The 27,902-nt window shown below is 47.4% G+C and overlaps 1 protein-coding gene across 2 annotated transcripts; it reads right to left on the reverse strand.

Moving 5' to 3' along the window:
• Window positions 1-2,102: 2,102 nt before the first annotated feature.
• Window positions 2,103-27,745, reverse strand: FBXO31 (F-box protein 31). 2 transcript variants are annotated; one of them, XM_065640587.1, is made up of 10 exons: window positions 27,334-27,745; window positions 19,994-20,065; window positions 17,744-17,830; window positions 13,499-13,575; window positions 12,019-12,186; window positions 11,253-11,327; window positions 9,821-9,930; window positions 8,974-9,127; window positions 8,049-8,413; window positions 2,103-6,882 (listed from the first exon to the last, which is right to left on the reverse strand). In XM_065640587.1, the coding sequence occupies exons 1-10, from the start codon at window positions 27,716-27,718 to the stop codon at window positions 6,660-6,662; spliced, it is 1,716 nt and encodes a 571-aa protein (XP_065496659.1). In that variant the 5' UTR covers window positions 27,719-27,745; the 3' UTR covers window positions 2,103-6,659. The 2 variants fall into 2 exon arrangements, with proteins under 2 accessions (XP_065496659.1, XP_065496661.1); XM_065640589.1 differs by lacking the exon at window positions 17,744-17,830.
• Window positions 27,746-27,902: the final 157 nt, after the last annotated feature.

A 27,902-nucleotide genomic window follows, 5' to 3' on the forward strand; every position in this document is an offset into this window, starting at 1 on the left:
GATGTGCCAGGCTGGTCAGTCAGCATCAGGCTCCAGATGTGCGCAGCGTCTCCCAGCAGCCAAAAAAAATAAAGCGTTAGGCAGAAGGGCTAAAGTATCGCTCGGAGAGGGGCTGGTGAAACTCGCTAGTGCTTTCCCACCACATCCTTACCCAGCAGAAGGTCTCCAGCTGCTGCCAGGAGTTGGGCTCACATGGGGAACCAATTTTCCGGCACGTACTTGCAGTACAAAGAAGGGAAACTCACCTTCTTTCCTGGCTGGAACCAACAGACCTCTGACTCCACGTTAAGGCACCGAAGTCTTGTGGTTTTCAGAAACAAGCCAAGTAGGAAGAAGCAGCATCACCGCAAACAGCAGCGGTGGGGCAGAGGCACAGCCCCAAGCGGGGACTGAGACCCAGCGGCAAACACGGTCCCCGAGCCAGCGTGGGACGTGCCCATTTGCACCAACCATCTGCTCGGAGAGGGAAAAAGCCACCCGTGCACAACCTCAATTACGGGGACAACCCCCTGCCTGCTCCGCAGTTAATAGCCCATAAACTGGTCCTGACGCCAGGGACTTTACCCCTTGCAGATGGAAAAAAGCAGTTTATCCATCACCAAAGTGGGAGGAGGAACCCACCAGCTGAGGAACATCTCTGCCAGGCCACAGGTACCTCCTCGGCCAGGGCAAAGGAGGTGACGGAGGCTCAGCCCGCGCTTCTCCTGCCCAGCACCGAAATTCAGGGCTGAGCTGGTGCCTACACCGAATCGATAAGGCACTTCAGATCACTTGTTAAATACTGACCTTACAGCTGGGTTAATGGTTGGACTGGAGGATCTCAAAGGTCTTTTCCAACCAAACCAGTTCAATGATGATTCCACATCTCTGAGTTTCTTTGGAAGGGGAGGGAGGGCTGCAAGGCAGCACTTGGGAGCTGCGTGTGGCCAGTATTCAGAAATGCTGCCACTTGAGAAACTGCATTTGTGCGCCTCGAAGGCCAAACATATGGTAGGAGTTACTAGATGCCTAATAGATGTTTTACTATTTTCCCTGACTACGGCTTGAACTGCTGCGTGATCATAGAGTATTTTGCTGAGAGGGGTCAGATGTGCCTTTAGCACCAGAAAATTAATGGATGGGATTAGGGGAAGGGATTGGTGGTTAAAAAAAAAAGGGGGGGGGGAAATGGAAGAGGTCACCCGTTCACAGAGGAGCGCTGGAGGAGCTGTAGTGGTAACTCCAGCCTCGATTAAAAAAAAGAAAATAAGTGTTAGGCAGAGCCCTTTCCAGACTAAAGCCTCATACGTGAACTTTGCTAGTTTAGTGCTCCGTGGCCAAGGTTTGCTCTCAAAAATAATAATCTGCCAAGAAACTTACTGGCAGAATTGGGTTGCGTAACTGGAAGCACAACAGCCACCCCAGTAAAGGCAGAACCGGGGACTGGGCCGCACGTCCTGGCGCAAAACCAGACACACGACAAACGACTCCTCGGCAGCAGCTGAGCTCACGCTGCAATTTCTCCCATTTCAACATAATCGCTCTTTTGGAGAAGCGGCGAGAGCAGCTCAGAGCTGAGGTGGGTGTGAATTTGAAACCAGGGGATGAAACACGGAAAAAAGGCGTAAGAAATGCAGACGACTCTCAGTCCGATTCCATAGAGAACGGGACTTACACCACCACACTGCCTCCTCATCCCTCCTGTTTTGTGCCAGCTGATCTCCTTCAGACTAAGTGGAAGAATAAAAAAAAAAAAAATAAGGATTAGCACATGCTTCCTTTCCGAAAGCTGCTGCTGGGAGGGCAGAAAAACATCGTCAGGGCTCGGGTCGTTAGTTCTGCCGGCCCCAGCATCTGCTGCAGGAGGGAGCCGAGCACTGCGGGGTAGGTGCAGGGGGAAAGAACAGAAAATAAGGATAAGTTGGGATTTTGCAGCATGAGGTGTGGGGGTGTGTGTCTTGCATCTTCAGGAAATTGGTTTTACTGCTCACCAAGTACCCAAAGAAGGGAAAATTAATTCTTCTTGCATGGCAGAAGACAGGCTGCTGCACATCCGAAGGGTGGAACTCACCCACTGCTTTCCTTGGGAACAACAACAACAACAACAAAGCAGCAAACAGAAGTAAGTTCACAAAACTTTCCTTTTTATTATTTGAAATTGGAAAAGGCTCCTTGGGTAACAATGATCAGGTGTAAAATGAACACACACACATTTTGCTCAGCCTTTCGACACCTGGGATGAACTAGGCCAAGTGTTGCAAAGTTTTTAGACAGCCCGATCCTCCCAAACCCCCAACAAGGGGACAGCAAAACCCCAACCTTCAGACAGAGGAGCAGATGAGCTGTTTAAACCACAGTTAGCATGTTGCACATGAATCTTTGCAGCACAAACCCGAGGTGTTTCATGTCAAATGGCATTTTAGAAAGAAAAGCTCACCTTTTCCCTCTGTGGTACCCTCTGGATGAAGCGGGAATCTGCTGTTTCACTGTCATTTTTAGTTCTTTACAGAGACTTATTTACACTCAAAGCCCACAGGAGATGCCCAGACTAATCCATCGGTGTCATGTTAAAGTGGTGAGTGCAAAATACACACAGAAACAGGGTACACCTGCTCAGGGGAAGCAGGAGTATTAATCAATTAAAAAAAAGTGCAGATTGCTTTAATTAAGCTAACACACACAGTTGATCTGAGTGCTCTTTTCCTCAAAAATTAAAGCCTGCGATCCAAACAAAACCCAGAATCACACATTTTAATTTAGCACACACACAAAAAAACCCTCAGTGGCACTCACAGTTCGGTAACTTATCTTCCACTCCACTGCCTGGTCACACAGCTCAAATATTTCACCGTCCAACTGTTCCGTGTCTGTCTGTCCGGCAGCACCAGGGCCAGCACACAGTCCTTTGGCAGCTGAATGCAACACAAGATTATCGGCCACGCAAGCAACCGGCTACGAGACAGAGTTAATATATTATCATTTCCTAAACTAGCAAATTGAGATTATACAACCCATTTCCACACAACACCCAACACTCCCATTAAGTTCCACTAGTTTTAAATTAATAAAAAGCGATAAAAAGTCATCCTCGTTTAAAAGTAAACATCAAGCCAGCTGCGTTTTGGTTTTCCTGGCAGCTTACACCTCCAAGCAAGCTTGCACGTGAATTTGCTTTTTCCCCAGTCCAAGTTTCCTAAATAATTGCCGTCCCATTCCAGAGCAGCCGCGGCCGTACTGCACCGCTCACCTCAGTTACAAGTGATTCTGTCCCTTTTCCTCCTCCTCAATAAAAAATAAAAGCCAAACAAACGCACATGGACTGCGGTGAGTCTCCTACAGCCACAACACCCCATCACAGCACATTCAGAGCGATGAAATCAAGTCCAACGCAAACAAACAAGCCGGCTGGACGAGGATCTTTGATGCTTCTGTTTGCCAGCTGGCCAAACCCATGTGTTTTGACAACACAGAAAGCCTGATTTAGGAGCACAACACAGCCTGAGTCACTTACTTACTGCTCCTGAGCTTAGAATTAAGCCTCAGGTCTTGCTGTGGCTACTGGGGCAACGCCGTTCTACAACCTAAATTGCTTTGTTTATTCCAAAAGGCTTCTGCCCCAACAGCATCATACCCCTGACACGTTGTTTTCCATCTTTCACCCATCTGGGCTCAAGAAATAAAGCCGATCGTCCCCAAGACTTTCTACAGAGTGACTAGGATGAGGACACGTCAGCACCAGGAATTTATCACCATCCGCAAGGGCACCACCGCACGTTATCCCTGTCGACAGCTCACAGAAATATCCCGACAAACGGAGAAGGGGGGTTCAGAAACAAAGGAGGGTACGCACTGAGACATACACACAGGAGGTGGTTCCGTCTGTACCAAAAATGAACAAATACAGCAAAATATTCTATTGGCAGCTCTGCTTCCACAGGTACCGCGAGGGGATGCTCAGACCCAAACTCTCAGCCGTTGCATCTCCCATTCCTTCCCTTCTCCCCAAGCTTTCCGAGCCACAAGTGATAATTCCTCATCGTGTTATTCTGCTTTTCTCTGAAAGCACCAACAGAGCCAAAAGCTAAATCACAGGGAATTTTCTCCTGAAATGCCACAAAAGCCTGCCAGGCTTTGAGGAGCAGAAGGTGAGAAGGCAGAGGAGGAGTATTAATTCAAAGTTTGCTATTTTCATCGCCTTTGCTGTAGACGGAATAAAGCCACAGCGTAGCAGCGGTTTTGCCTTTAATCGGGACTGGCACATTCTGACATTTTGAGGCCAACCAGGTACACTATAAGGAAAAAGATGCTTCTAGAGAGGCAAAGCTGAGCTGTGAAAAGTTCCCGCGGGGCATCAAGCCATTGTAAAGTCCTCTCTCCAGCCAGCTGAGCAGGTCTTGCCTTGGGAAGGCTCAGAAGGGACAAGCTACAAGCAGAACTGTCTCAGCCTGAACTTGTGACAACCACCACCCAACGGGTCCTGAATTTAAGCCGCAGGTCACAACCACTACAAGCATTTTATGACATAGCAGTGGAACATACCTACGACGCCTTTACACACTCAGCCAGCCCAACACAGCAGGTTAGAGTCAGTGTCTGCACGCTGTTTCCCCCAAAATAAGCCCTAAGGTGATTTTTCAGGATACTCAAAATATAAGCCCTACTCAAAAAATAAGCCCTAATTATAGTTCATAAAAAGAGTCAATTTAAATAGTGTCCAGGCAGCCATACATGTAAAAAAGTAATAAGTTTTGGAGCAAAAATTAATATATGATCCTGTCTTATTTTCAGGGAAACGGGGACTCAGGTCTCAGGCCAAGTGCTTTTCAGTTATGTAAAACGTCAGGATTTGTATTTTTTGGGGGTGAGCAAGGACAAGGAAGGAAGGAAGGATTTGCAATCAGAGCTATGGATCCATTTGCAGCTGAAGTGACGCTGGTTTTAAGGACAAGCGACTGAACCGGCTGCCCAAGGGGACCTCCTGCATCCCTTCTGCTTGTTAGTGAGGACACAAAGTGGCCAACACGCCGGCTGCACCAGCCTGGCAGCAAACCCAAGACAAACTGGCCATCCAGATGCTGAACAGACTCCGAATGTCTTTAAGTACCCGAGAAACCTGCATCAAGCTGGAAACCGCCATCTGCAAGATTAAGCACGTGTTTTCCTTCTGTCCGCAGCTCGGCAGCTGCAGAAAAAGGCCAAAAAGCCTGATTTTAGCTCTGGCTCGTCTCTCTGGGCGCACAGCGGGGCTCAGAGCTGCCCCCCTTCCTCTGGGCCAACCCTGAGCGATGGGGCGAGACCCAGGTCAACTCTTCCCTCTGCTGATGCCACCAGGAACAGCTCTGACAGGCTGCTCAGAAACAACCTGCTTTTTATAGCTTTTTCACCAGAATGGTAATAGCACTTCAGATCCACACCTCTAACACTGAGACAGGTTTTCCACTACTGACAAAGCGGTAGGAAACAAAGAAAGAAGTGCCCCAAATCACCTTCAAATTCCCAGAGGTTTGTAAAACCCTCTGCAAAGAGACAGGAATTAATCTTGTGAGTGACATGACCTTCTGCTCAAAGTCTCTGCTGGAGACTCGGTTCTCACACAGCTTGAGAGAACAACTCGAGAGCCAGAAATGGCAAAAAGCCCTTGTGAGAGTGAGAAGAAAAGCTGTTCACAGTCAGTGAAACGAGGCGGGGACAAACTTCTCCATAGAAGGGGCCCGAATCCTCCCAGCACAACACACGTACAGACACATTTATAAAGCAAAACCTGCAGAAGATATAAAGGAAGAGTTTTGATAGACACTGATCCAGCTGGTAGCAGGAAAAGAAACCTGGAGTTTATCATCACAGCCAGAGAGCAACTGAAACAAAAGGACATTTTTTATTTGTAACCAAGAGCTTCCTTCGAACGCCTCTTTTCTCTCCACACAAGGATCCCCATCATCTCTTCCTACATAGGATTAATAACAGGCACAGATGCAAATGCTGATGGTTTATGGCACAACTCACAGTACTCAGCTCCTATAATAAATAATCATCTCCCCTGTGCTCAGGGAAACACCCAGACCTGGAGCCCTGGGGACAACACATCCAACAAGCTCCAGAAGCTGGGACAACACGACACACACCGCCCCTTCCAGTGGGGAATCCTCCCCTTGCTGCCAAACCAGAGAAAGGTTTCTGGAGAGGAGGATGTGCCTTGTCACTGCTGACGCAATTCAGCATTAAGCAGACAAATCTGCAGCGGGGAGACCGCAAAGGGTTTCAGGAGGATAAAGCAAGTCTAGATCAGTCTAGAGCACGAGTCCCTTCCATGAAGAAGAGCTCCTTCCAGTCAATTAGACGTTCTTCCTATCCAGCTCTGACCTTGAATTATTTTTTTTTCCAATCCATTTCTTTTTGCAATATAAAGGTTTATTTCCTCCTCTGCAGGATCCCTTCAGCTACACAAAGCGATGTTACAGACCAAGTAACAAGGACTGCTAGGGAGCAGTGTGGGGTGGCAGGGAGGGAAGGGCGGTCATGGGTATTTTAACCAGGATGTGTACATTTGGGGGTAAAAAGGCTTTATTAAAAGTGCATGCTTTTATTCAGAGGTACTGAGAGCAAGGAATCCCCAGCCCAGCCCTGGCTGGGGAGTGCAGCAGCCTTTGCAACCCCTAGCCCTGTCCATCCCCAACCACCCGTCAAGAAAACAGCGACTGAATGTTCTTCAGCATTTCGTCAAAAGCCTCACGGGAAGGCGCTTCGGCGTTCTGGAAGGAGACCTTGATCCGGCTGTAGAGGCTGAAGGATTTCAGCTCCAGCCAGATGAATCCAAAGCGATCGTCATCGAAGAGAACGAAAACGCCAGGTGTTCGCTCCGGGCTGGTGAAGCCGTGGCCAGCAATAAGCCCCGTCCCATAAAAACTGCAAGGACAGAAGAATAGCGAGGAAAAAAAAGATGTGAGAACAGCCATAAGTACCCCATATTCAATTAAATAAATAAAAACAAACACAAAACTGTGATCAAGACATCGTCAAACAGTGCCAGGTGCTACAGAATGGGGAGTTTTACATTCAGTCACTTCTTATCACACAGCGCAAAACACTGTTGATACCATCTTAAGAAAATAAACTCTCTGTTGCCATTTGGAGTTATTTTGGCTGTTCTAATTAGCACCTGCACACCAAGGCTGATTTTTTTTTCTGTAGTTCAACCCAGTAATCCCTCTGAGATTTACTTCTGCAACTCAAGGATCAACCAATCCTCACAGAAAAGGAAAGGTACATTGAGAGGGTGACCAGAGGGGCAAAGCTTGTGACAAAACCATGGGGAAGGGAAAGAAAAAAAAAAAAAATCTTAAAAAAAAAAAAAAAAAAAAAAAAGGAAAAATCCAACCAGAGGTGGGGAGGAGTAAAGGTCAGCCTAACCTCCAAGCAAGCAGCAGGTGGAGCAGGGTTTTATTCAAACATAACTTGGCTGCAACGGTGGGAACCTTGTGGGATTAACCAGCTATTGAAGGTTTTTTCTGAAGCACAGATGTTTGGCTGAAGGTCACCTGCCTGAGCCTCAGCTTTTGGGCTCTTTTTCCACACTTTGTCTATTACGCTGCTTCACTGGCTCCTGGTCCCACTCAACACGGCTTTCTGCGTTCTTGCACCTACTGCTCAGGGTGCTCAGCACCTTCCAGAGCTGGTTCCAGGGCCAGGGAGGGGTGGGACAGAACAGAGTGTTCCCACAGCCAGGGAACACAAATGACACACACAGAAATGGCTTAAACAGATCTTCAAATGTACGAGCTGGGAAACAAAACACACGAGAAAAGGAGGGAGTGGATACAGGAGAGGTGCTAGCTTCAGGAGTAACAGGATAAAATCTAGCAAGGAAGCGGGATGGCAGATGACAGTACAGTAAGAAAGAGAGGAAACAAACAAAAACATGGGAGACAACAACAGAAATTCCGAGCACAAGACGCTGGGAGATCCACATGCAGGAAAAGAGTTAAGAAATCCAGAACACGCCCCAAAGTCCCCCCTTCTGTTTCAAAAAGCAGCTGGCACGACCAGGCTATAAAACCATTAGTCTTCATTACCAAATTCGGCAGGTCCGGGGATAGTCCTTATTCCTCGATATGACTCCCATGGGCAGCACGAAGGGCTGGGAAGCTGGTGCCTTGTCCTGGGGCATCCCCTCTGCCCCAGCTGCAGTCTCTTCCCCGTCGGCACCTTCTCCTCCCGGGGATTTGGCAGCAGACTGAGAGGCAGCGTGGGGGGAGCGGTCCCCGTCGTCCTGCCGCTGTTCCTCCTCCTGCTCCTCCCGACGCACCTGCTCCTGGACCTCCAGGACGATGCGAGAGAGCTCACTGAAATCGTGAAGGTTCTCGATGTCAGGAAGCTGCAGAGGATGTGCCAGGTCGATCTCCACGGTCTGCTGCCCAGCTGGGATGTTGGGATCTCCCTAGAGATAGGAAGCAACAGACAGCATCACCAAAAAAAACCCCTTTGGATCTTATCCTTTGTTCCCTGAGCTGTCTATGTCACCTCTGCTTCCCCGCTCTCAGAAACAGAATTTTAAATCAAAGGCTACGAGCCGGGATGTACTTGCAAGTGCAAAAGTCAAAGGTGCAACTGCGTTTTCTCGGAATCCCTGCCTGCAGAGGGAGGAACTCGCTAGCCTGGCACCAGTGAAGAGCTGCCAACATTTGGTACCCGCTCCTCAGATACAGGCGAGTGATCTCCAGTGACCTGCTACCAGCTGCTCACAGAAAGCGGCTGGAAGGGGAGAAAAAAAAAAAAAAAAAAAAAGGAAGGGGAGCCAGGTGGCATCATGAGAAACTTTGCAGAGCAGCTTCTAGCTACTCCGCATGTGTTAAGATTCACTTGATGCCACTAATCCCCACAACGAACAGGGTTTGGAACAGCAACAACTGACTGCCTCCCAGACAGAGGTCTCTCCTATGAATCCAAGGCATTGAGAATACTCTAACAAGCACCTGAGAGAAATGAAAACACACTCACGGTGATTTTAGTTCCCTTTGCTTTCTTTCCATGAAAGCTCAACATGACAATCTCCAGCCCGTGGCTCCCGTACGTTCCCTTGAAGAGACCTGGCTTTATAAGGTCGTCGGGGCTGCTGGGAGGGAGGTAGATGCGTCGGTATGTCAAGCAGTTGCTGTGCAAAAACATTTAAAAAAAAAAAAGTTAGAGAGGTTAAGAGAATCCCTCAACATGAGGAACATGTTTGCAAGTCTGCTCCCCGGGCAGCTCTGGGCTGTCATCAAGCTTAACTGATTTTTAGACCTATGCAAACACTCCCTCCTTTCACCTCCCTCTACCAATCCGTGTCAGCACCCCGGGAAGCTCCTGCAGCAAGGCCACAATAAACCTTCTCATTCCTTGGGACTTCCAGAGAACCTAAGAGTGAAGCACATCTAAACATCTGCTACAGCGAGGTGGCTGTTACTTGATGTTTGGAGTGATGGTTAAAAAAATCCCAAGTTCTCAGGGACTGTGAACTACATTACAAAGCATATTGCTTACTAATATGGAATATAAGCAGATAGCTCCTTGGGATCACGGTTATTAGCTCTGTCTCCAAATTAAACACAGTTAAATGACTCAAAACCATCTTACTGTGCATAGTTATCATAAAGAACTTGGAACCTTATTATTACTGTTGTCATTACATCTCTCTGCTCAACTGAAAGCACTGTGCTCCACTGTATCTTTGCACAGAGCCTGTGGAGACAGAACATTCCTCTGGCTGCTGAAGCCCATTGCAAACATCCCATCTCCAGAACAAGTGATCCATTGTGCTCCTGAAGTTGCAGCAAGCTCAATAACCAGAAAGAGCTGGTGCCCTTACTCATATTGGCTGGTGTAGATGAACTTCATCAAGATGAGCTCCTGCATGTGCTCATGGAAGATGTCTTCCAGGGTCCGACCCCATTCTTCCCTTAGCCACGTCCGGAATTCCTGCAGGAGAAGAGAAAACAGGGAAAATGAAAACATTTCATTTGCAACAGCGACATATCCCAACATGACTTTGCTTTGTCAGCACGATTCACTGGCGGAGCCACCGAGAGGGCAAATGCTCCACCAGAAACAGAAGAACAAGCACATGCTGCTACAGAGCTGGCTTGGAAATACGTTTAACAAGTAATGATAGTGGTAACTGCCCTACACTGGCCAGACTCCACACAATAAACGTGCTTCCCTTCAAATAAATCACAGGTAGAATCAATATCCCACCTCAGAATAAAAGCACAAGCATTGCCTGTTAGTGCAAAGTAGCAAATCTACTTCTTTACTTTGCAGTACCTCATTTGTGTGCCCACAAGCTGAGTCGTGTGCCCTGTCCTGGCACGTTAAATGTAAAAGGGGAAGCTTTTGAAAGGTGCTCAAGATTCAGGAGGTTAAATCCTGCTGATTTAATCCTGATGCATCTAAATCCATAGGGTGCTTTGAAAACATTTCCTGAAGTTCCCCTACACCAGCCCTGACAAGTTAATTCCCTACCACGAGTTAGCATGATAACAGCTTACACTAACATAGCAGCCTACCAAGTGATATTCCAAACCTGCTTTCTTTATCTTCTAAAGCCAGATCCTCCAATTACCATAACACCACGTGCACTTAACGCAGTGCTTTGGAAGTATTCAAGCATTTCTCATCTGCTACAGAACCAGAAAACACTTAACTAAACCTTTCACCCAGCTGTTTCCCATTAGTAGACAGACATTTTAAAGCATTTGTTAGAAGTGGCTGAGGTATCAGATTTGTCACATTTAACCAGCTGGTAGCAAACACCACTACCTGGAGCAGGTATTAGCTGAAGGTTTTCATCCTGACATTTATACCTGCACCTTAAAAAAATGTAGTTTGAGTCAGGAATCTGCCTTGCTGGGTATAGCTGACACAGAATAAACAACCAAATGAAGCTTTTAATCCCTCGACCAAGATGACAAGCAGAAGAAAGGTGCCCCACTGACAAGCAGGTATTCAAATGCAGCTGGTACTCAATTTTTAGGCCTGTGGCTGAAAGATCTAAATGATACAGACAGCAGAGATCAGTGCGTGGCGAGTGCTGCATGGAGCACAATGCATGTTGCTGTTTTTCCTTGGACAGGCCTGCTACCAAACACGAACGGTATCACAGATATACAGAAATTAGAAGGCAGAACAGCACTTCTCAGACCCAACATTAGCTAAAAGCTTAGGTAAGACAGCAACGCTTTACCTTCTGAAAGGGGACGTCCAAGCAGCCTTAATGCAGACTCCTGGCAAAGCGCTCTTACCTCCTGCCGTCCCCCTGACATCCGATGGTGATCTGTCTGGTTGCATTTCGTGGAGAACTCATCCTTCTTCACGATCTGTAGTTACCATGGAGGAGAATTTAACAGGTTACAGACCTGATTAGAGACGCCTAGGATGATGTAACTACGACTGCTTAAATGCTTAATACAACAAGTGTTACTGAATCTGCTGCAACAGAGAAATCTTTAAGTGACACTGAGCGCATCAGCTACAGAACAGAGAAATAAAAGCAATCAAACTGCACTGCATTCTAATGAAAGATACTCATTTTAAGTTGTTTCTCTGTTTGTGCTTCCTTTTACAGAGAAAAGGAAACAACCTCTCGGGAAGCCTTTCAAAGCATCCAATGTACTGAATGGATGCCACATCATCTTCTCAAGGTCTCATCTGAGAGAGCTGCAAACAGAACAAGCCTGTGTGTCTGGACATTCACCAGCTGCACAAGGCCATTTTGTGTACCATTTCCTCCAGCCTGAACACATACTGGTGCTCCCACCCTGTTCCAGTCCAAGAGAAGACAGTATAACAGCCTTGCTGTACTACTGCCAGTGAATAAATCTGGAGCGCGGAACAGCCCACACAACTCGTCAGACACATAATGAGAGTAACGCTGGCGTCCACACATACAACAAGGTGGTGAAAGCCACATCCTTTAAATAAAATTCTCATGCAGCTTTTTGATAAATGCATTTCCAGAGCCAGCGTGCACACACATCACACCCAGGGCAGGTGTTGAAAGGAGCTCACCTGGATATGGCCGTTGTGAGGGCCCTTGTGACCGTACATACACTCGACCGTTGCACATTTCCTCTCCATGAGGTGAATCCTGAAGAGAGGTTTGAATCTCATGGGATCGTCAACGTGAGGGTCATGCGGTGGCAGGTACATCCAGCCGATGATGAACAAACCGTCTACCTGCAGCGGGATGGGAGATAAAGCGCAGGAGATCAGTCTTCGCACTTTGTTGGGTTTGCAGCGAACAGCTCCCGGGACTATTCTGCAAAAGGGCAGGAGCTGTGGAACAGCTTGCTGCATTTCCAAACTGCTTTCCAGCAATTAAACCAGACCATATGCACTCACAGCACACCCCTGGTGAAGAGGGAGATGGTTTCTTTACGAGGCTTTCTGCACCACTGGAAAATGATCAGGCCTTTATTACCGCAAATGACTTTGTGACGGATGCTTGGTGTGCAGGATCCAGAGGGAGAGACCGCGCCGAAGAGACCGCACAGCCAGTCAAACTCTAATTGCTTTGAGAGCTCATGCTGGCAGATACTCCAATAGACCAATTCCGCTTCTCATGATTATCCGTGCCTTTTGCACAAGGAATTATTTGGCTGTATTACTCACAGACAGCACAGGAAGCAACAATCTCCTCTGCCGAGAGGTCCAAGTGCCAGCCCTCTTCCTGCATGCCTAACACAATCCTTCCCCCTCAAGCTCTGCAATTCCAGAAAAAGGATATTTTCTAAACAGAGAGATCCGAGACAAAAGCAGAGCAGCGCCAGAGGCACACTTGTCTTTATAAGGTCACAATATCACATAAGTATTGGCACACTTGGATGCACTCCTGTACCAGTTCATGGAACAGAATCTTGCAAAACCCAAAGGCCTCGTGATTTGTTCTGCTTCAACCTGTCAGTTATTGAACCTCGGTGCAAAGAACAAGAGCTTCAGGCAAACTTCTGGCCAGCTCTCAGGAACACTGAGTTACGCGTTGTTCATTAACTGCTCTCCCCAGAAGCACAAGAGCCGCCAGATTCCACATTTTTTGCACCAGTAGCCCCACATCTGATGCATTAGTCTTAGAAACAGCTAGTGAAAAGTATCACAGACCACGGGAAGGAGAGATGCGTGAACTCCAGTGCAAAACCCTTCGAAAAACATTCAGCTGCAGGCCAAGATAAAGCAGAAAGAGATGGGCCGGTGCTGAAACCTGCGCTGTATTCGATGCACGAGGAATGGACTCCTGTGCCAGCCACTGGAATATCAGCACTAAATTCTAAACCAAGCCTTTCCTTGAAACATTGCTCATGTTTTCCATGTGCTCCTGGGGCTGAAAAACAAAAGGACTGTCTGGAGAAAGGTGGTGATGATGAAAAGGCTCAAGGAGCAACCTCTGGGTCCCAATTGCTTGAGGGTTGACTGTTCAGGCTTCTCCATCACACGGAGGTGACGACCAGGTCTAGAAATATTCAAAAGCCCGCAGAATGAGGTACTCACTCACCACCACGTTCAGCAGTCCCCCGTAGGGCCCGATGTCCGGCTGCCACAGCCCCAGGATGTGTCGGTATCGGTGCAGCACTAGAGAACAGCGAGACACCGAAGTGAGCGCATCGAACCAAGGAACGGGGGTTTGGGGAAAAGAAATCAAAAAGGAAGACTCTACCAGACTGCACACAACGCTGAACAATACCACCCACAACTGCTTTTATTAAGGAAAACTGGTTACACCCAACGGCAGCCAGGCTGAGCTGAAGCCTCCAACCACCCCACACACATTTATGTTGTTCTCCAATGCAGGAGTTACTTTTCAGGGCTTTACAGAATCACACACCACACCGGGAATTCTCAGAAAACTTTTGTAACATGGTCCTGTTAATGCAAATCACATGATATATACATAGAGCTAAAAACAAATGAAGTATTTGCCATCTTCAGTTACCAAAAAAATTTACTTATGCCTCAGGCTGCAACGCAACAGAAAATAAGGATGGGCACAAAAGCAGTAAGGAACAGGGAAATTTGGCTACTTTGTAAGAATTTCCCCACCTTGTGTAGATAAGTGTCTCTAGAGTTAAGCGTCCTTAAAAACAGCCACCGAGAGAGCAAGGGCAAAGCACACAGACCACGCCAGCTCAGATCTGGTGATGTTACCAGCTCAGTAACAGCCTTAAAAATTCCAAGTAAGCAGCTACATTTCAGCAGTGCCTCAAAAGCTGCTTCCAATTCCCTCTCCGAGCCTATTGCAGCAGGTGAGGCTTCCCCGCTTCTCATCACAGAGCTGAGTGCACTGTCAACCTCATCAAAACTGAAGGGCAAGTAGGAACATTTCCGGCAAGCAGGAGAAAATGCCTGTTACAGAATGATCTTAACAAACCTCCTCTCTTGCCTCCTGCCCGTACACATTCAGCCATGAATTCTGTCCATACAGTTTCTTAACATGACAATGTTATACACAATGTGGCATTTTGGGTGGGAAGAATGGGATGCAGATTATTTCTACGATAGCAAAAGACACTACACTTGCCCTACGACGATGTTCAGGGCCAACTCAGAAGGCCACAGAACTGGCTTGAATAATGTTTTTTGCTTTGCATTAATTTCTAGGAAGAATTGTGTTTCAGTGCAGCTGTTACAACATCTTTTTTTCATTAACTACTAAGATAGCAAGAACCATAGGAGTGGTTTTATTACGCCCAAGCAAAGAACTTCCACAGAGGTTTAGCAGAGCGGGGAGGGTTGTCTGGAGCTGCTGCCAACTGGCCTGGAGGAGCCTTTTCCCTGTGCAATAAACAATTTCAGATTGATGGGCTGGTTTCACCCAGCGAACCAAGTGCAGCACAAACAGCACTAAGGCAAGGAAGCAAATCACATTCCCAGTCTTCTCGTCTCAGCGCGGTAATTACATATTAATAAATGGTATGTGCATAAGCCGCTCCACCCGCCACAATCTGCCTTCCACCCTGTCTGGCGTGGAGCTGATAAAAAACGAGCTTTTTTTTTATTTTTAGGACAGAAAACTTGATCCTAAGCTATCCAAGAGCTCCTGTTTGAAGCACTCGGAGAGCTGTAGCTACGATCGACGGACTTTTCAACAGCGGGGAAAGTGTCTGCTGGACAAGGCGAGCCCTTCCTCTCCAAGCAGCTGATTGAGGGCAGGTTCTGTGCTCACTTGGAGCTCAGCTCACCAGGAGCCATGGCTGAGTCACACACACAACCTGCTTCACCACCCAGAAACCTGGGGCTGCAAAGGAGGGAGGAGGCCAAAAAAAAATTCCATTTAACTCCAGATGAGTCCTACCTACTGGATAGAAGCTTCCGTGCTGGGCCTGCACCACTACTGCAGGCAGCTCTTCTTGTTTAATTTTATAAAACCCCAGCTGTTTGGCACCACAGAAGGCTCCAGATGAGCTGATCCAGCAGCACATCCAGCCCTTAATGGACACATCATCTCCCTCGCTTGCTTGGGGTGCTGTGGACTCCATCTCCTCCTGTGCTTTTCCTAAAGAAGTTACTGGGGAATACGCTGGTACTTGGCCAAAGGCCCAAAAGAGTATGAAAGCAAAAGCACAGCTCCTTTTTCAGGCCTGGCGTGTCTCTGGGCTCCAGTGAGCAGCACTGTTCATTGCAGGGAAAATGTGATGAATTCCAGCTCTGGCTGTCCCTGGCAGGAGACTGGATGGATCCAACTTGTTTCCCTCGCTGCTCCTTGAAAGAAAACAGCACTTAGGTCTTTCTTGAGGCTTGCCTTTGCCAGGCACACTGCCTGTTTTTCTCAGTCCTGCAGAAGCCTATCTGAATTTGTGAGCCCACGTCCGGCCAAATGGAGCAAAAATACATCCAGTGGACGCCTCACAACCCCCACCCAGCCTGAGTGCTCCCCACATCGCCCCAAAGATGGAAAGGCGGCTCGAATCCAGCTGGGGATGGGTTAGGAAAAGCAGTGAATGCCCATGTTCCCACCAACAGAAAGCTGCCTGGGAAAGGTTTAACACCTGCACTCTTTGTCAGAGCCGGACACAGGATAAAGAAGTGACACTGAGCAAATGTACAGCGGTTCAAGCAACATCACAGCGCTGGCACCCACAGACACCGTAGGGACAAGTTACAACCCCAGAATGGGATATTAAAACAGGAGGAGAGCAGATGCCTTTGGATGTTGCTGTTTTAACTAAATCTTATTTCGTTACCTGCATCCAGAGAAATGCAAAAACATAACATGGGAGCTTTCAGTGAAATCTGCATCCTTCAAATTAGAGGTAGCTCGCTTTGAGTGGAAAAGACCTGAACCACTGCAAATCTCTCAGACCGTCAGGATGCAGCAAGGTATTTATAAGGAAAAATGAGCTGGAACAACATAAGCAGTTACTGCCCTCCAGCTGGTGATAACTGATCTGCGAGTGGGAATTAAAACCCCCGGGAAAGTGATCCGAGCTGACCTGGCTGACGCTGCACGAATGTGAATTAGGGAGCGCTCACATGGTAAATCCTGGCTGCACGGTCTTAATACACAGGAAGGGAAAAGGAGGAAATGGGCAATCGCGTCTTAAGTCACATTGGTTTAATGCGACACGTCCCTAGAGAAAAGAGGCGTGAGACATCAGAGGTTCGGGGCTGCAGCTAAAGAATTAGTAACCGAGGGAACAGCACAAAATGCCATTTCAGAGGCACCACAAACAGCACATTTGGAGCAAACACATAGGTAGCAAGCTGTAAATGAACCCCTCGCCCTGCGGGGCAGCTTGGAGGTGTCTCTCCTTCCCACTCAGCTCCAGAACAAGGCTGGTGTTGACAGGCAGGACTAAAACTTTCTACTGATTCCCGTTGAGCATTGCTGCTGCTTGTCTGGCACGACTCCCATTAAATACATCACCTCTGCGCAGCCCATGCTCAATTGCTTTCTTTAGCACAGGTAAGTCTGCAGTATCCACTCCACCCATTAGCGTATGTGGAAAAACTACATTCCCAAGCACCAGTGAGTTAGCAACTCGAGTCTGCAAAACTCTGCAGACCCAAAGGAGTGTTAGAGACAGCTCAACACTCCCTCCAAATACCAAGCAGTACCAGCTGCCTTAATTGACGTAAACTAAGCAGTACTTCCCCCAGCTCCTGCAGAACAGTAAGCATTAGACTCCAACATTTTATGATTCTTCCCTCAACACAACATCGGGAGGGAAAGAACAGTTTATCCAGAGCAGCTTCTTGATTGAGGAAGGGAAATTACGATCTCTGAAACTCCAGCAGAATGTTTCCTAGAGAGGGAGGCGGTGGTGAAAAGGATTCACTGTCCATGGAGGGAATTAGTATGGGAACCCTCAGTATTTCTAAATGCAGCTCATCTGGATCAAGACAAAGCTTTTTGCTAGTCCAGGGTGTATTTAAACTTGCTTTTGGGAGCCCTCACCAGCATATCTGAATACTTCATTCTAAGAGAGGAGCAATCCATGAAGAGCAGAGCAAGTGCTCCACTATCGTGAACAGAAACCCTCCTTTTTGAACCCGATCAGGACAGTTTTCTAACTCAAAGCACTTCAAAAGGAGACCAACATACCTCCCTGCCTGCCCTACTCACACTGTCACTAAAGAGGGTCAGAACACTCCACTACTGCTCAACAGAAAGGACTAACCAGCACCCTCAGCACTGTCCTAAGGTCCACCCCAAAATGATTTGCTTCAAGCCACGTCACACTCCATGCAGCATCTCGTGTGTGCTCAGTGCGGGAAGCATCAACCAGCAGGAGGTACGTACGGCAGGTGTAAACATCTCTGTACTCCATGTGCTCGTAGTCGGGAAGGATTTTCATAAAACGTCCCGACTTCACTCGTGGGTTTATACCTGAACAGACACAGCAGGGTAAGTACCAGCAAACTCTGCTCCAGCACGTAACAGAATGATGAATCTGGACCAACCACGCAGGAAAGTCAAATTCTTTTGACTTGACTCGCAGTTGTGCTGCACCGTTGGTTTCCACCAGCCCCAGTCTCAGGTTAGCAGGATTACTCACACAGAACTTGGCATGTTCAAGATTCCCACAAACAATATTTACATATTTCATAGTGAATTCAAAGCGTAATTAGGGTCCCCCCTCAAAACTCCACACCGTGACTGTAATGAGTACTGCTGTCCCAAGAAGGCCACTTAGGCCAAGGAACTACCTGGACAGTAGCCCAAGTCTTTTTTTCACTTTATGAAGCAGAAAGTTTCACAGGTTCACAGCTTGCAGAAGTTCAGCTAAGCAAGCTTACTTATACTAGACAAATTCTATATTAGCAGTTTCTAAACAAAGTTCTACAAAAAGTAGTATACAAAATAATTCACTAAGCTAAGGCAGCCTATTCTCTAACAGATTAGTTACGCGTTCTTGCACTTAAGCTTGGTTCCCTGTCTCCCACACTACTTCTTAGAGAAGCACATTCAACAGACAAGAAAGTGCATGTGTGTCCTGCCCATGGCCCCAAATTAACTCTTCTGCAATTAGAGAGGTTTATGGGACAGTAAAGACAATGGGGTTACACCTGCAGGAAACTGTTCCACTGTGTGTTTGCACAGGGCAAACTGCTGAATCTGGGCAGGAGAGCTGAGATGGTGGAGCCCTGAAAGCCAGAAACAGCTGCCAAGTATTTTGGCTTTAGGGAAACGGTTGCTAGTTGGGATTGCTGAATGGGTGCACACACAGTCCTTATTCAGAAGTACAGTAAAGTCTACCGTAGAGGTGGTTCTCACATGAGAAGTGTGACTCACTGCCAATGGGTGCTGTGGCTTCAGAAGCTACTTTGGTGCAGAGGGAAACTGGAAACGTACATGTAAGACAGATCTATTGAAGAGTATTAAATCAAACAAACTGCATTAGAGTCTGGAAATCCCCCAACCTGAAAACAGGCAGGAGCTGGGAGAGTATTTAGTGAAGTATCACGTAGGCTTATGTTTTTCTCAGTCTTCCCTGTTCACAGCCACAGCTGGGAGATACAGTCCTGGGCTAGAGAGAGACCACTGTTCTGAGCCAGTAAAGCCATTTCTATGTATAACGTGTATTAAAAAAGAACCAAATATCACTTTAATACATCTGAACCACAGAACTACTGTAGTGACAAAGACTACAGGTCATGAAGAGATGTTTTGCCACTTGAGACCGGCAATGCAGAATTAAAATCCAATACAGTATGTACAGGATTGCTGTTACCACACCAGTGTCACATGGATACTGGACTGAATGGGAGATCAGGGAGTCCCCAAGTGCTAACGAGACTTCTCTGGGGACATCGAAGTGCTGGCTCAGCATCACTCGGCCTTCCCACCCGGGAAAGCCAGGCAGTTCCAGTCCTAGTGCACAAATCGGTAAAGAGGGACACTAGGTGATGAAATGATTTTCCTGTGGATGCTCAGCAAGACGGGATTAAAACCCTTCTACCTGTTCTTCTTTCCAGCATTATGACCAATGCTTGAGATCATCACTGCTTCAGGGTTCAGCAAATACAGTACATTTAGAAGCTGAGTCAGATTTGGGGTCTGCAAAACCTACAGAGGCCTCAAGCGCTGCACATTAAATCTTATTTTTTATCCTAAGGACCATGAGAAACTCCCTTACAAAATTTGGGAACTGAGACAACACAGCCTGGCAGTGCTGGTACGAGAGGTCCTGGGGGCTTCGCGAGGCTCTCGAGCGACCAGCTCAGCTTCTGCTTCAGTTAATTCCTTAGCAAGATGTAAAAATGGCAAAACAGGAAAGGATGAAAAACCCTCAGTACACCTTTTATAAACTTAGACTACGTGGTCTTTTGCCACCAAAGGATTTGGGGACAGAGACATCCCAAATCTTGGCATCTGCTTAGTATTAAATAAAACCCCTAACATGTCAACTTCACAGATGAAACCCCTGCCATCAGAATGGAAGTCTGAGTAACTTAAACTGCCAGAGTTTAATAAATATTCAATGTGTATATGCTTTCAAAATTGGTACTAAGCAAGGATATACAGATCTGTATCAGCTTTAGCACTTACGTTTGGCATAAACATCTCGACAGGACACTCCTGTGATCTCCAACTTCCGCAAGTTTTCACAGAGTCCATATTCTGCAATGACAGAGACAATAATGTCAAATCTGGCACAAATGTGTTTGCTGCCCATGATCTTGATATCTACTGTCTGAGTAAAAATGAGATCTCATTAGGTGCATTCTTGTAAGCTGCCACATTAGTCCAAGAATCTTATTACTGCTTTGAAAACAAAAAACTAGATGTATTTCACTGCAGCTTGGGAATCGAACATATTTTACAAGCAACAAACACACCATAAGGAACACGCAAACACAGCAAAGTTACAGCTGCTTGCATCTAGACCAGAAAGAGTGTGAAACGTGGAAGACGCACTCATTCCAGCTGGGACCGTACGCCCATTTAGATCAAATCATGACTCTGTGTAGTAATTATCTACTCCCACTGAGGTATCCAGCAGGGAAAACTGCTTATTAGGATCCTAAAGGAAAGGTCACAGACTTTAAAAAGAATGAAATGGAGACATAAAACAGGCATCAGCACGTACAAATATGGTTACACTTGAAAGCAGATCAGATTGAGATGGGTCTGTTGTACGCTCAGACGCCTTTGATTGCTTACAGAACACTCTGAAAACAAAGCAATCCGGAGATCTTCAAGGCAGCTTTGAAGCAGAAAATGAGATTCTCTCATTTCATTTCCAGGAAGTCAATGCCAAACTTCTAAGAAAAAGAAAAGCAAGTCCTAACATATCAGCGCAAGAAATCCTTAGAAGACCAGAGGGAGGAAATGGGAGGAGGGAGATCCTCCCAAAAGATCACCAGCAACCAAAACCACCCTGCTGCAGTGACCCCATTAGATCTCAGCATGGAAAACTGCCCTCCTTGACATCAGAGACGTCTACATCACAGATCAAACACCAGCTTTCCTTAGCAACACCAAAGACCTGCCAGATATTTGCCGCGAAAGTGTGTCTGTGAAGACCCTCACCAAATCATTAATAGGAAACTTCTCCTCAGTCGAGCTTCCTTGAATTAACAATCTACCGTGGCTGCCAAATATTAATATCACTACCTAATACTGGTAACCTGCTGCAAACCCTGAATTCATTTTTCATATATGAGAAAAGCAGGAGTTTCCCTGAATGAATTTGACCTCCTCCTGTCTATAAATACACTTGTGGTACACAAACATGAAGATAAAGCACAAACAAAGTTTAATGTCAGCCGTCCATGGGGAAAACATGTTCTGCAGAACATCGCTTGGGGTAAACAGCAGGTTCAGGAAGGGTGAGAGTGGGCAGAAGGTACAACAAACACATCGCCCTTCATTAAAAGATGCAGACGTTGGTGTCCATGTCCCTGCTGGCAGAGGAAGCTCCAAGCGTTAGCAAACACGAGCTGGGCTGAGGAAGCACAATTAGCCCAGCAGACAGACGAGCTTGCAGGAAAGCACATCCAGCATCAACAAAACATTCAGCACTGGGCTGGGGATTAGTGAAACCGGAGCTCTGCCGGGGGCTGGACGTTCAGAGCCACCCCCCATGTCACCCCGTGTCCGTCTCTCCTGCCAAGGGCTCATTGAACCGTCGGCGTGTGTCAAGCGGTGAGTGTGCGCTCGGTAATTCCAAAGGGACGGAGGGAACTGTACGTTTCCTTGGAAAGTTGGGGACCTTTGTAAGATGACAGAAGCAGCGTGGTCACAGCCTGCTGTAAGGAAACAGCCAAATCTTTCCGTGTAAATAAACCCTCACCTGGCCACGGGATCAGTAAGAGGCGCAGCAGGCGTTGCAGCCAGATTAAATTTGGTGTCGGTGAAAATATTTATCCCGCATCAGAAAGGGAGGAGACACGCAGAGGATCCTGCCCAGACGGCATTTCTCCAGGTGGCTCTCTAGCACAGCAACATTCTTTTTTTCCTCCAGAAGGTGCCAATTTTTCACCAAGCATTATCCCTGCTAGATCTGTAAATCATTTCAAGCGCAGTCCCACAACAGAGCCAACACCAGCAGGTGTTATCTTGAATAATATCTCAAAACAAGAGGGCGGGGTGGGAAGCGATTGGATGTTAAAGCTCCACCCCAGATTCATGCAATTGCCCTTGATAACCTGCGGTGACATTTTTTGAAAGCCAAACCACTACTAAAGGTGCATTTCCTAAGTTGGGTAGTTCAAATCTTTCTGGGGAAAAATTCTCCCAAGTAATAGCAATCTCCTTTAAAAAAAAAAAAAAAAGAAAGAAAAAAAAGGCAAAATTTTAGAATTTTGATAATTGCTACATACTATTTGACATTAGATAGCCAAGGCTTTTAAGAAAGTATTATCAAGCAAGAAAATAATCTCATTTTAGTGTGCTCTGACACTCATTTTATAGCTAGTCCTTACCTGTTTTGTTCAGCAAACAACTACAAAGAGTCAAAATCCCGGTGCGATGGCTTAACTCTGGGTAAGTGAATCACTTAAAAGCTCTTTTGACTCCTGAGCTGGCACCACAATGGCACTTGATGGGAAAAAAAACCCAAAAAACACAGTCTCTTGTCTCATAGTGCCCACAAAACCTCCAAATATCATAAGCAAGAGAGCTGGCCATCTCTTCTTAATCCAGAAGACAAGAGGGATAAAAAATTAACAGTAAGTAGAGCTTCAAGACAGTTACAGAAGAACAAAGCTGACAAGGTTTTCTTTACACAGAATAGAAGGCTTTTTCCAGGAAAGCTTTGAAGGACTCAAGCTTCCTGGGGAATTCCACCTCAGTGCAATTAAGTCTATTTTAAGGAAACATATCTCAGCACAACAGCTCACCGAGTTAAGTATTTTAAGGAGTTAATAGTCACAGAAATCCACACATGAAATCTACACCGTTAGAAAATGGCTACTTAATCCTGCTTCAAAAGCAAGGATGGAAATTGGGTTTAAAGTCCTTACTTGACCAGCTGGAAAGCCTGTTTTATTAGGTTTGTAAGGAGTGCTTGAAAAGATTTACCAAACACACAGCGACATGGTGCTGTTTCCATGGTCACATGCACTGGACTTTAAAGGACTTGGAAAGGCAATTTCCATTTATTATCAACTGCACAAATACTTTGCAAGTACTCTCACCATGTGCTTTTCTAAGCCCCACATTCCCTTCTCCTTTCTACAAGGAGCCATCCCGCACATCTCCCTCTTTGCAGCCTACACAAGTTTAAAAAAATATATATATAAAAATAAATAAAACAAAAAAGGCTCTTTAAACTCAGGTAGAGAAGAGCCTTTGTACCCATATCAAAAACCAAATTACTGCTTTTTCGTTCCCAGCACAGCAATGCCAGCGAGCAGCTGGAAGCATCCGCAATTCAGAGGAAATTAGGATGTCTGGTCGAGCTTGACACCATTACCATTGCTAAGTTTCCATCAAGTCCTCCAATTATTCCCGGATAAATGCGTGTTTCCAAGGCTGTACACAAAACAGAAACAGAGAAACTTCCTGGATCATTTCAGACACTAAAAAATGGGAGATTCACAGGTTAGCATCTCTGAAATACCAGGTGGACAAGTTTGGAACTGGCTTCTTGTTTCCAACGGCTGAACTACCAGATTAAAATACGCCAAATACTTTCCCAAACATTTCTCCCAGGGGGAGGCTTTGTTGTTACCACTGAGATATTTTGCAGCCACAAATAAGGAGCTGAGCAAAAGGAGATTTGAGCTGCAACAAACAAAAGCAGCTGCGGAAACCCTAAAGCAAAAGATGGGCAGCTTCAGATCTGCAGCTTCCAAATAAATGTACAGAAGATGCTCTGAAGGATGATTGTGCTACTGAGCACCTGTCATTAGCAGCGAAAAAACAGCCAGTGGCTTTTAGACGGCATCTTGATGAAGAACGTGGTCAGAGGTGAAGAAAAGCCTTCTGTGCTTCACCAAAGGAACACATTCTATAATGGTTTAATCTCGCATAAAGGGATATTAGAGCCTTGCGACTTATTAAAACCACTTTCTCATTTACCAAGGTGCAGCACTACAGGGAATTGTTCCTGTGGTGGGAGCGGTTTGTACATCAAACTTCCACGTGGATTCTCTGGAGTCCTGTAAGATCTGAACTCCACGCAAGTCCCACTGAGCGTACAAAGCAAATTTCCCACTCTCCTCCACCTCTTTCTATGAAACTTGCTGAAGATTTAGCTTCTTTAACACCTTGGCTGACATTTTTCAGCAGGTCCAAAAGCTGTTGGAGGTTGTTTTCAAAACCAAAAGCCTTTTTATCCACATTCTAGACCTGGTTATTCTGAATTACTGGTCTGTTTCCAGGTGTTTTATTTTACAATGGAAGTGGCTGCGATTTAAAATGGACTATCAGGTGTTTATCAAGGTAGGTCAGATCACCAACCAGGGTGAAACAGGCTTTAATTCCGCTCCCACCGCAGAGATCAGCAACCTCCTATTTATAGAAAACATGAAAGTAACTGCAATCCTGTTCTTGCCAAAGAAGCAATTCAGAGACATTGTTTACCCCAAACAGTTGCAATGATAAAAGCACAACGGCCCTAATGCTGTGGCAGTTACACAACTGCTGCTGGTTCATCCCAGCGCCCTCCCAGTTCACGGCCACCAGTAAAAGCCGCTTCACTTTCAGGTAAACGAGCCCTCTGGATGGTTGTGCTGAACACAACATGTTCTCAAGACTATTCTAAAATTTAGTCCTCAGCGTTCATCTGACATGGGCAATGTCCGGGCTTTTCCTGACATCCAGCGCTGCTCCAAGACCAAAGTAGAAAATGGCAGAAACAAAGCACTGCAACAATCAGCTACTCTCAGAGAAGAGCTGCTCTGTTTAATTTCAGGATTGTTTTTGTCACATTATGGTTGTGCATTTCTGAGAAGACAAATAGTTCCGCATATGCACCCGACACAAACTTCAAGTCAACCAGTTACTTCCTCAAAGAGCTCAGCTCTGGAATGTCATCAGTAGGCTTCAGAGTGAACAAGCCACCAACACAAGGAGTATGCTAGGAAAGGCACACACATTCTCCCTCTGTTTTTTAGGACACACAGCGTCACAACAAGACACATTACTATGTCATGCTTAAACTCAGGTAGGCACAAATGCACACTTAAGGACTGTCCTCAGTTGGGAAGTGGCTTGTTTTTGATAACAAAAAATAATTACATTTTATGTTTGACTATCATAAGTGACCAATGTATGACTATACAGAAATACAGCACTGGATATTCTAAATTTTATATGTGTATTTATCTACCTGATGTCCATATATGTGCTCAAGTAGTTTCACTCATGGCACAGTTACGCGCTCACATTTGAACACACTCAGCAGCTGAGCACGTGCAACACATCACCGAAATGTCTGTAGAGAAATTAACTGCAAAGTCATTCCATAAAATGGTGTGTGCACAAATACGTAAAGTTACGGTACTACCACAACAGGAATTGCTTACACTGCTGTGCAGAGCAACGCAAAGCGCTATGAACCACACGAGTCCAGATCAGGAATCGCTTGGAGAACCACGACGGGTTCAAAGATGCAGGAACAGCTTCAGAGACGAAGTTTTTCTGGCGGGAACCTGACCCTTCCCTGTTCAGCACAGCCCATGCCTTTGGTATAAGATCCACCCCAATCACACCGGTTCTCCGGCAGTGGTTGGAACAGATACATCAGGAAAACGTAAGAAACAGTGTGCAAGAAGAGAAAAGTTGGGTTTATGCACCTCTCACCTTGTAGCTAGCTAAGGGCCCTAAGACAGGACTTAACACTTGCCCTTCCCGTCTGGTTGAGTTTTAGCCACACAAAATCCACGGTTTCTTTAAACTTCAGCTAAGCTTTTGAACGCTGCTTTATCAACTGGCAAGAAAATCCAAGGAACAGTCAAGAATTTGAAAAATAAATTCATTTTCCCATCAGGCCTAATTTAGCGGTTCCTTTACAAGACAATCTAGCCCATATTTAAAAATTATATACATTTCTCTGTGAACATTTTGCCAGGATCATAACCTATCAAAATAATTAACCGGTGAAGTTTTACAAACCATTCATGAAATACACAAACCTGCGTAAGGACTCTATGTCAGTAGAGGAGTATAAGGAAAGAACAAACACCATTTTATTTGCCTGCCTCCAAAAAAATAACATTGGGACAACGGGATCATTCCACGCTGAACTAAGAAATAAGAATGCTTTGCTGTATATTTTCTATGTGCAGTCTTTGTATTGTCCAAGGGTTCTTGGATCGTGCTGATAAGGCATGAATTCATTCCTGCACGGTTTAACGCATGTGAACAGGTCCCGCTGCCTCTGGCCGGCAGCCACTCCGACATACCTAAATCCTTCATCCCAATGCCCTCGCTGGTATTAAAAACAGAAGACAAACAACAGGAACAAAATATACATGACTTCATGCGCTGGCAGCAGATGCACCTGGCAGGATCACGCTATGAAGAGAGACGATGAAGCAGCAAGACAGCCACTGGATTAACAAGCAGGGGACAGAGAGCCCCACTGATAGGAGGAAAAGGACGAGTAGCAGAGAGTAAAAACTGCAGCCTGATAGAACAGGGCCACAGCAACGCAGGACCAAGGCACTGCTGAAAACAAACGTCCCCGAGCCTCTGAATTACTGCAGCACAGCATCCTTGAAGCAGACGCTCCCCAAGTAACATACGTGCAAATTGGGGACCCCTCTGAACCTGTCCCTCTACTTTCTGCGATAGGACAGGAACGGATGACCTTACCCAGGCCTGTCCTCCTCCACCTGCTCACCAGAGCCCAGCAAGCTCCTGCTTTACCTGCTGTGCCTCCAACCTCCCAGACCCTTTTTCTTCCCCAGTGCAGCCCTGTTTTGCAGGGACTGATCATTCCCTGTCCCCGCTGCCCGGAACAGCCCATCCTCAGGATTCACCCAAGGACACCCCACACAGAGGCACCATCTCCCAGGGCCTGGTCCCATCCCATCCCCATTCCTCCCCTCCAGCTGTCACCCCGGGGAACAACCCCAGGTGATGCCCTTCGCTGGAGCCGCTCACACGTCACCCCTTTTGCAGCAAGTGCCACCAAGAAGGGGCCGTGCCCCTGGGGGTCCGAGGTCTGCCCTCTTCTTCACCCACCGCACATGGAGCCCTGCATGGACCCCCCACAGCCCCACGACCCGCACCCCCAGACCCCACACACCATCCCCTTCAGGACCCACACTCCATCACCGCCCCACCCCCTCCGGGTCCTCCTGCACCCTCCAGCCCCCTGACCTTGCACCCGCAGCCCCATCTCCTCCCTGCATCCTGCAGGACTCCCGCCTGGTACCGCTCGGGGCCACCTGCCCAGGGTGTCCCCGGCTCCCCCACCCCAGGGCGGGCGGTACCTTCGCGGCAGCGCCGCCGCCAAATCGTGTCGGTGCGAAGGATGCGGCGGAAGGTGGTACAGACGCGGGCCAGGCTGGGCAGCTCGGTACCGGGCAGAGAGCCGAAGATCTGCACCAGTAGCTCGGGGGGCAGCTCCAGGAGGGACAGCGGGGCCCGCCCGGCCGGGCCGGCCTCGGCGGGGTGCGGCACGGGCCGCCCGCCCTCGATGCGCTCCGCCGCCTCCTCATCCTCCCCGGCGCCGCCGCCGCCGCCCGCCTCCTCGGGGTCAGTGTCGGTGTCGGGCTCGCTGTCGCCGGCAGCACCGCGCCGCTGCTCCCTCGCCGCCCCCCGCCGGCGGCAGCCGCGGGCCGGGCCCACTCCGCACAGCCGGGCACACACCGCCATGGCCGCGGCCGCTCTGCCCCACGGGCCGCTGCGCGGCGCCGTGCCGCGCCGCCGGGCCCGCCCACCGCGCGGCGAGGCCAATCAGCGCCGCCTCCGCGGCCTCGCCACGCCCCCCAGGCAACGGACGTTAGCCACACCCTCCCTCACACACCCGTCAGTGCGATCGCCCCCTAGCGCGCGGGAG

Source organism: Caloenas nicobarica, chromosome 9 (assembly GCF_036013445.1).
Source record: "Caloenas nicobarica isolate bCalNic1 chromosome 9, bCalNic1.hap1, whole genome shotgun sequence".
NCBI lineage: Eukaryota > Metazoa > Chordata > Aves > Columbiformes > Columbidae > Caloenas > Caloenas nicobarica.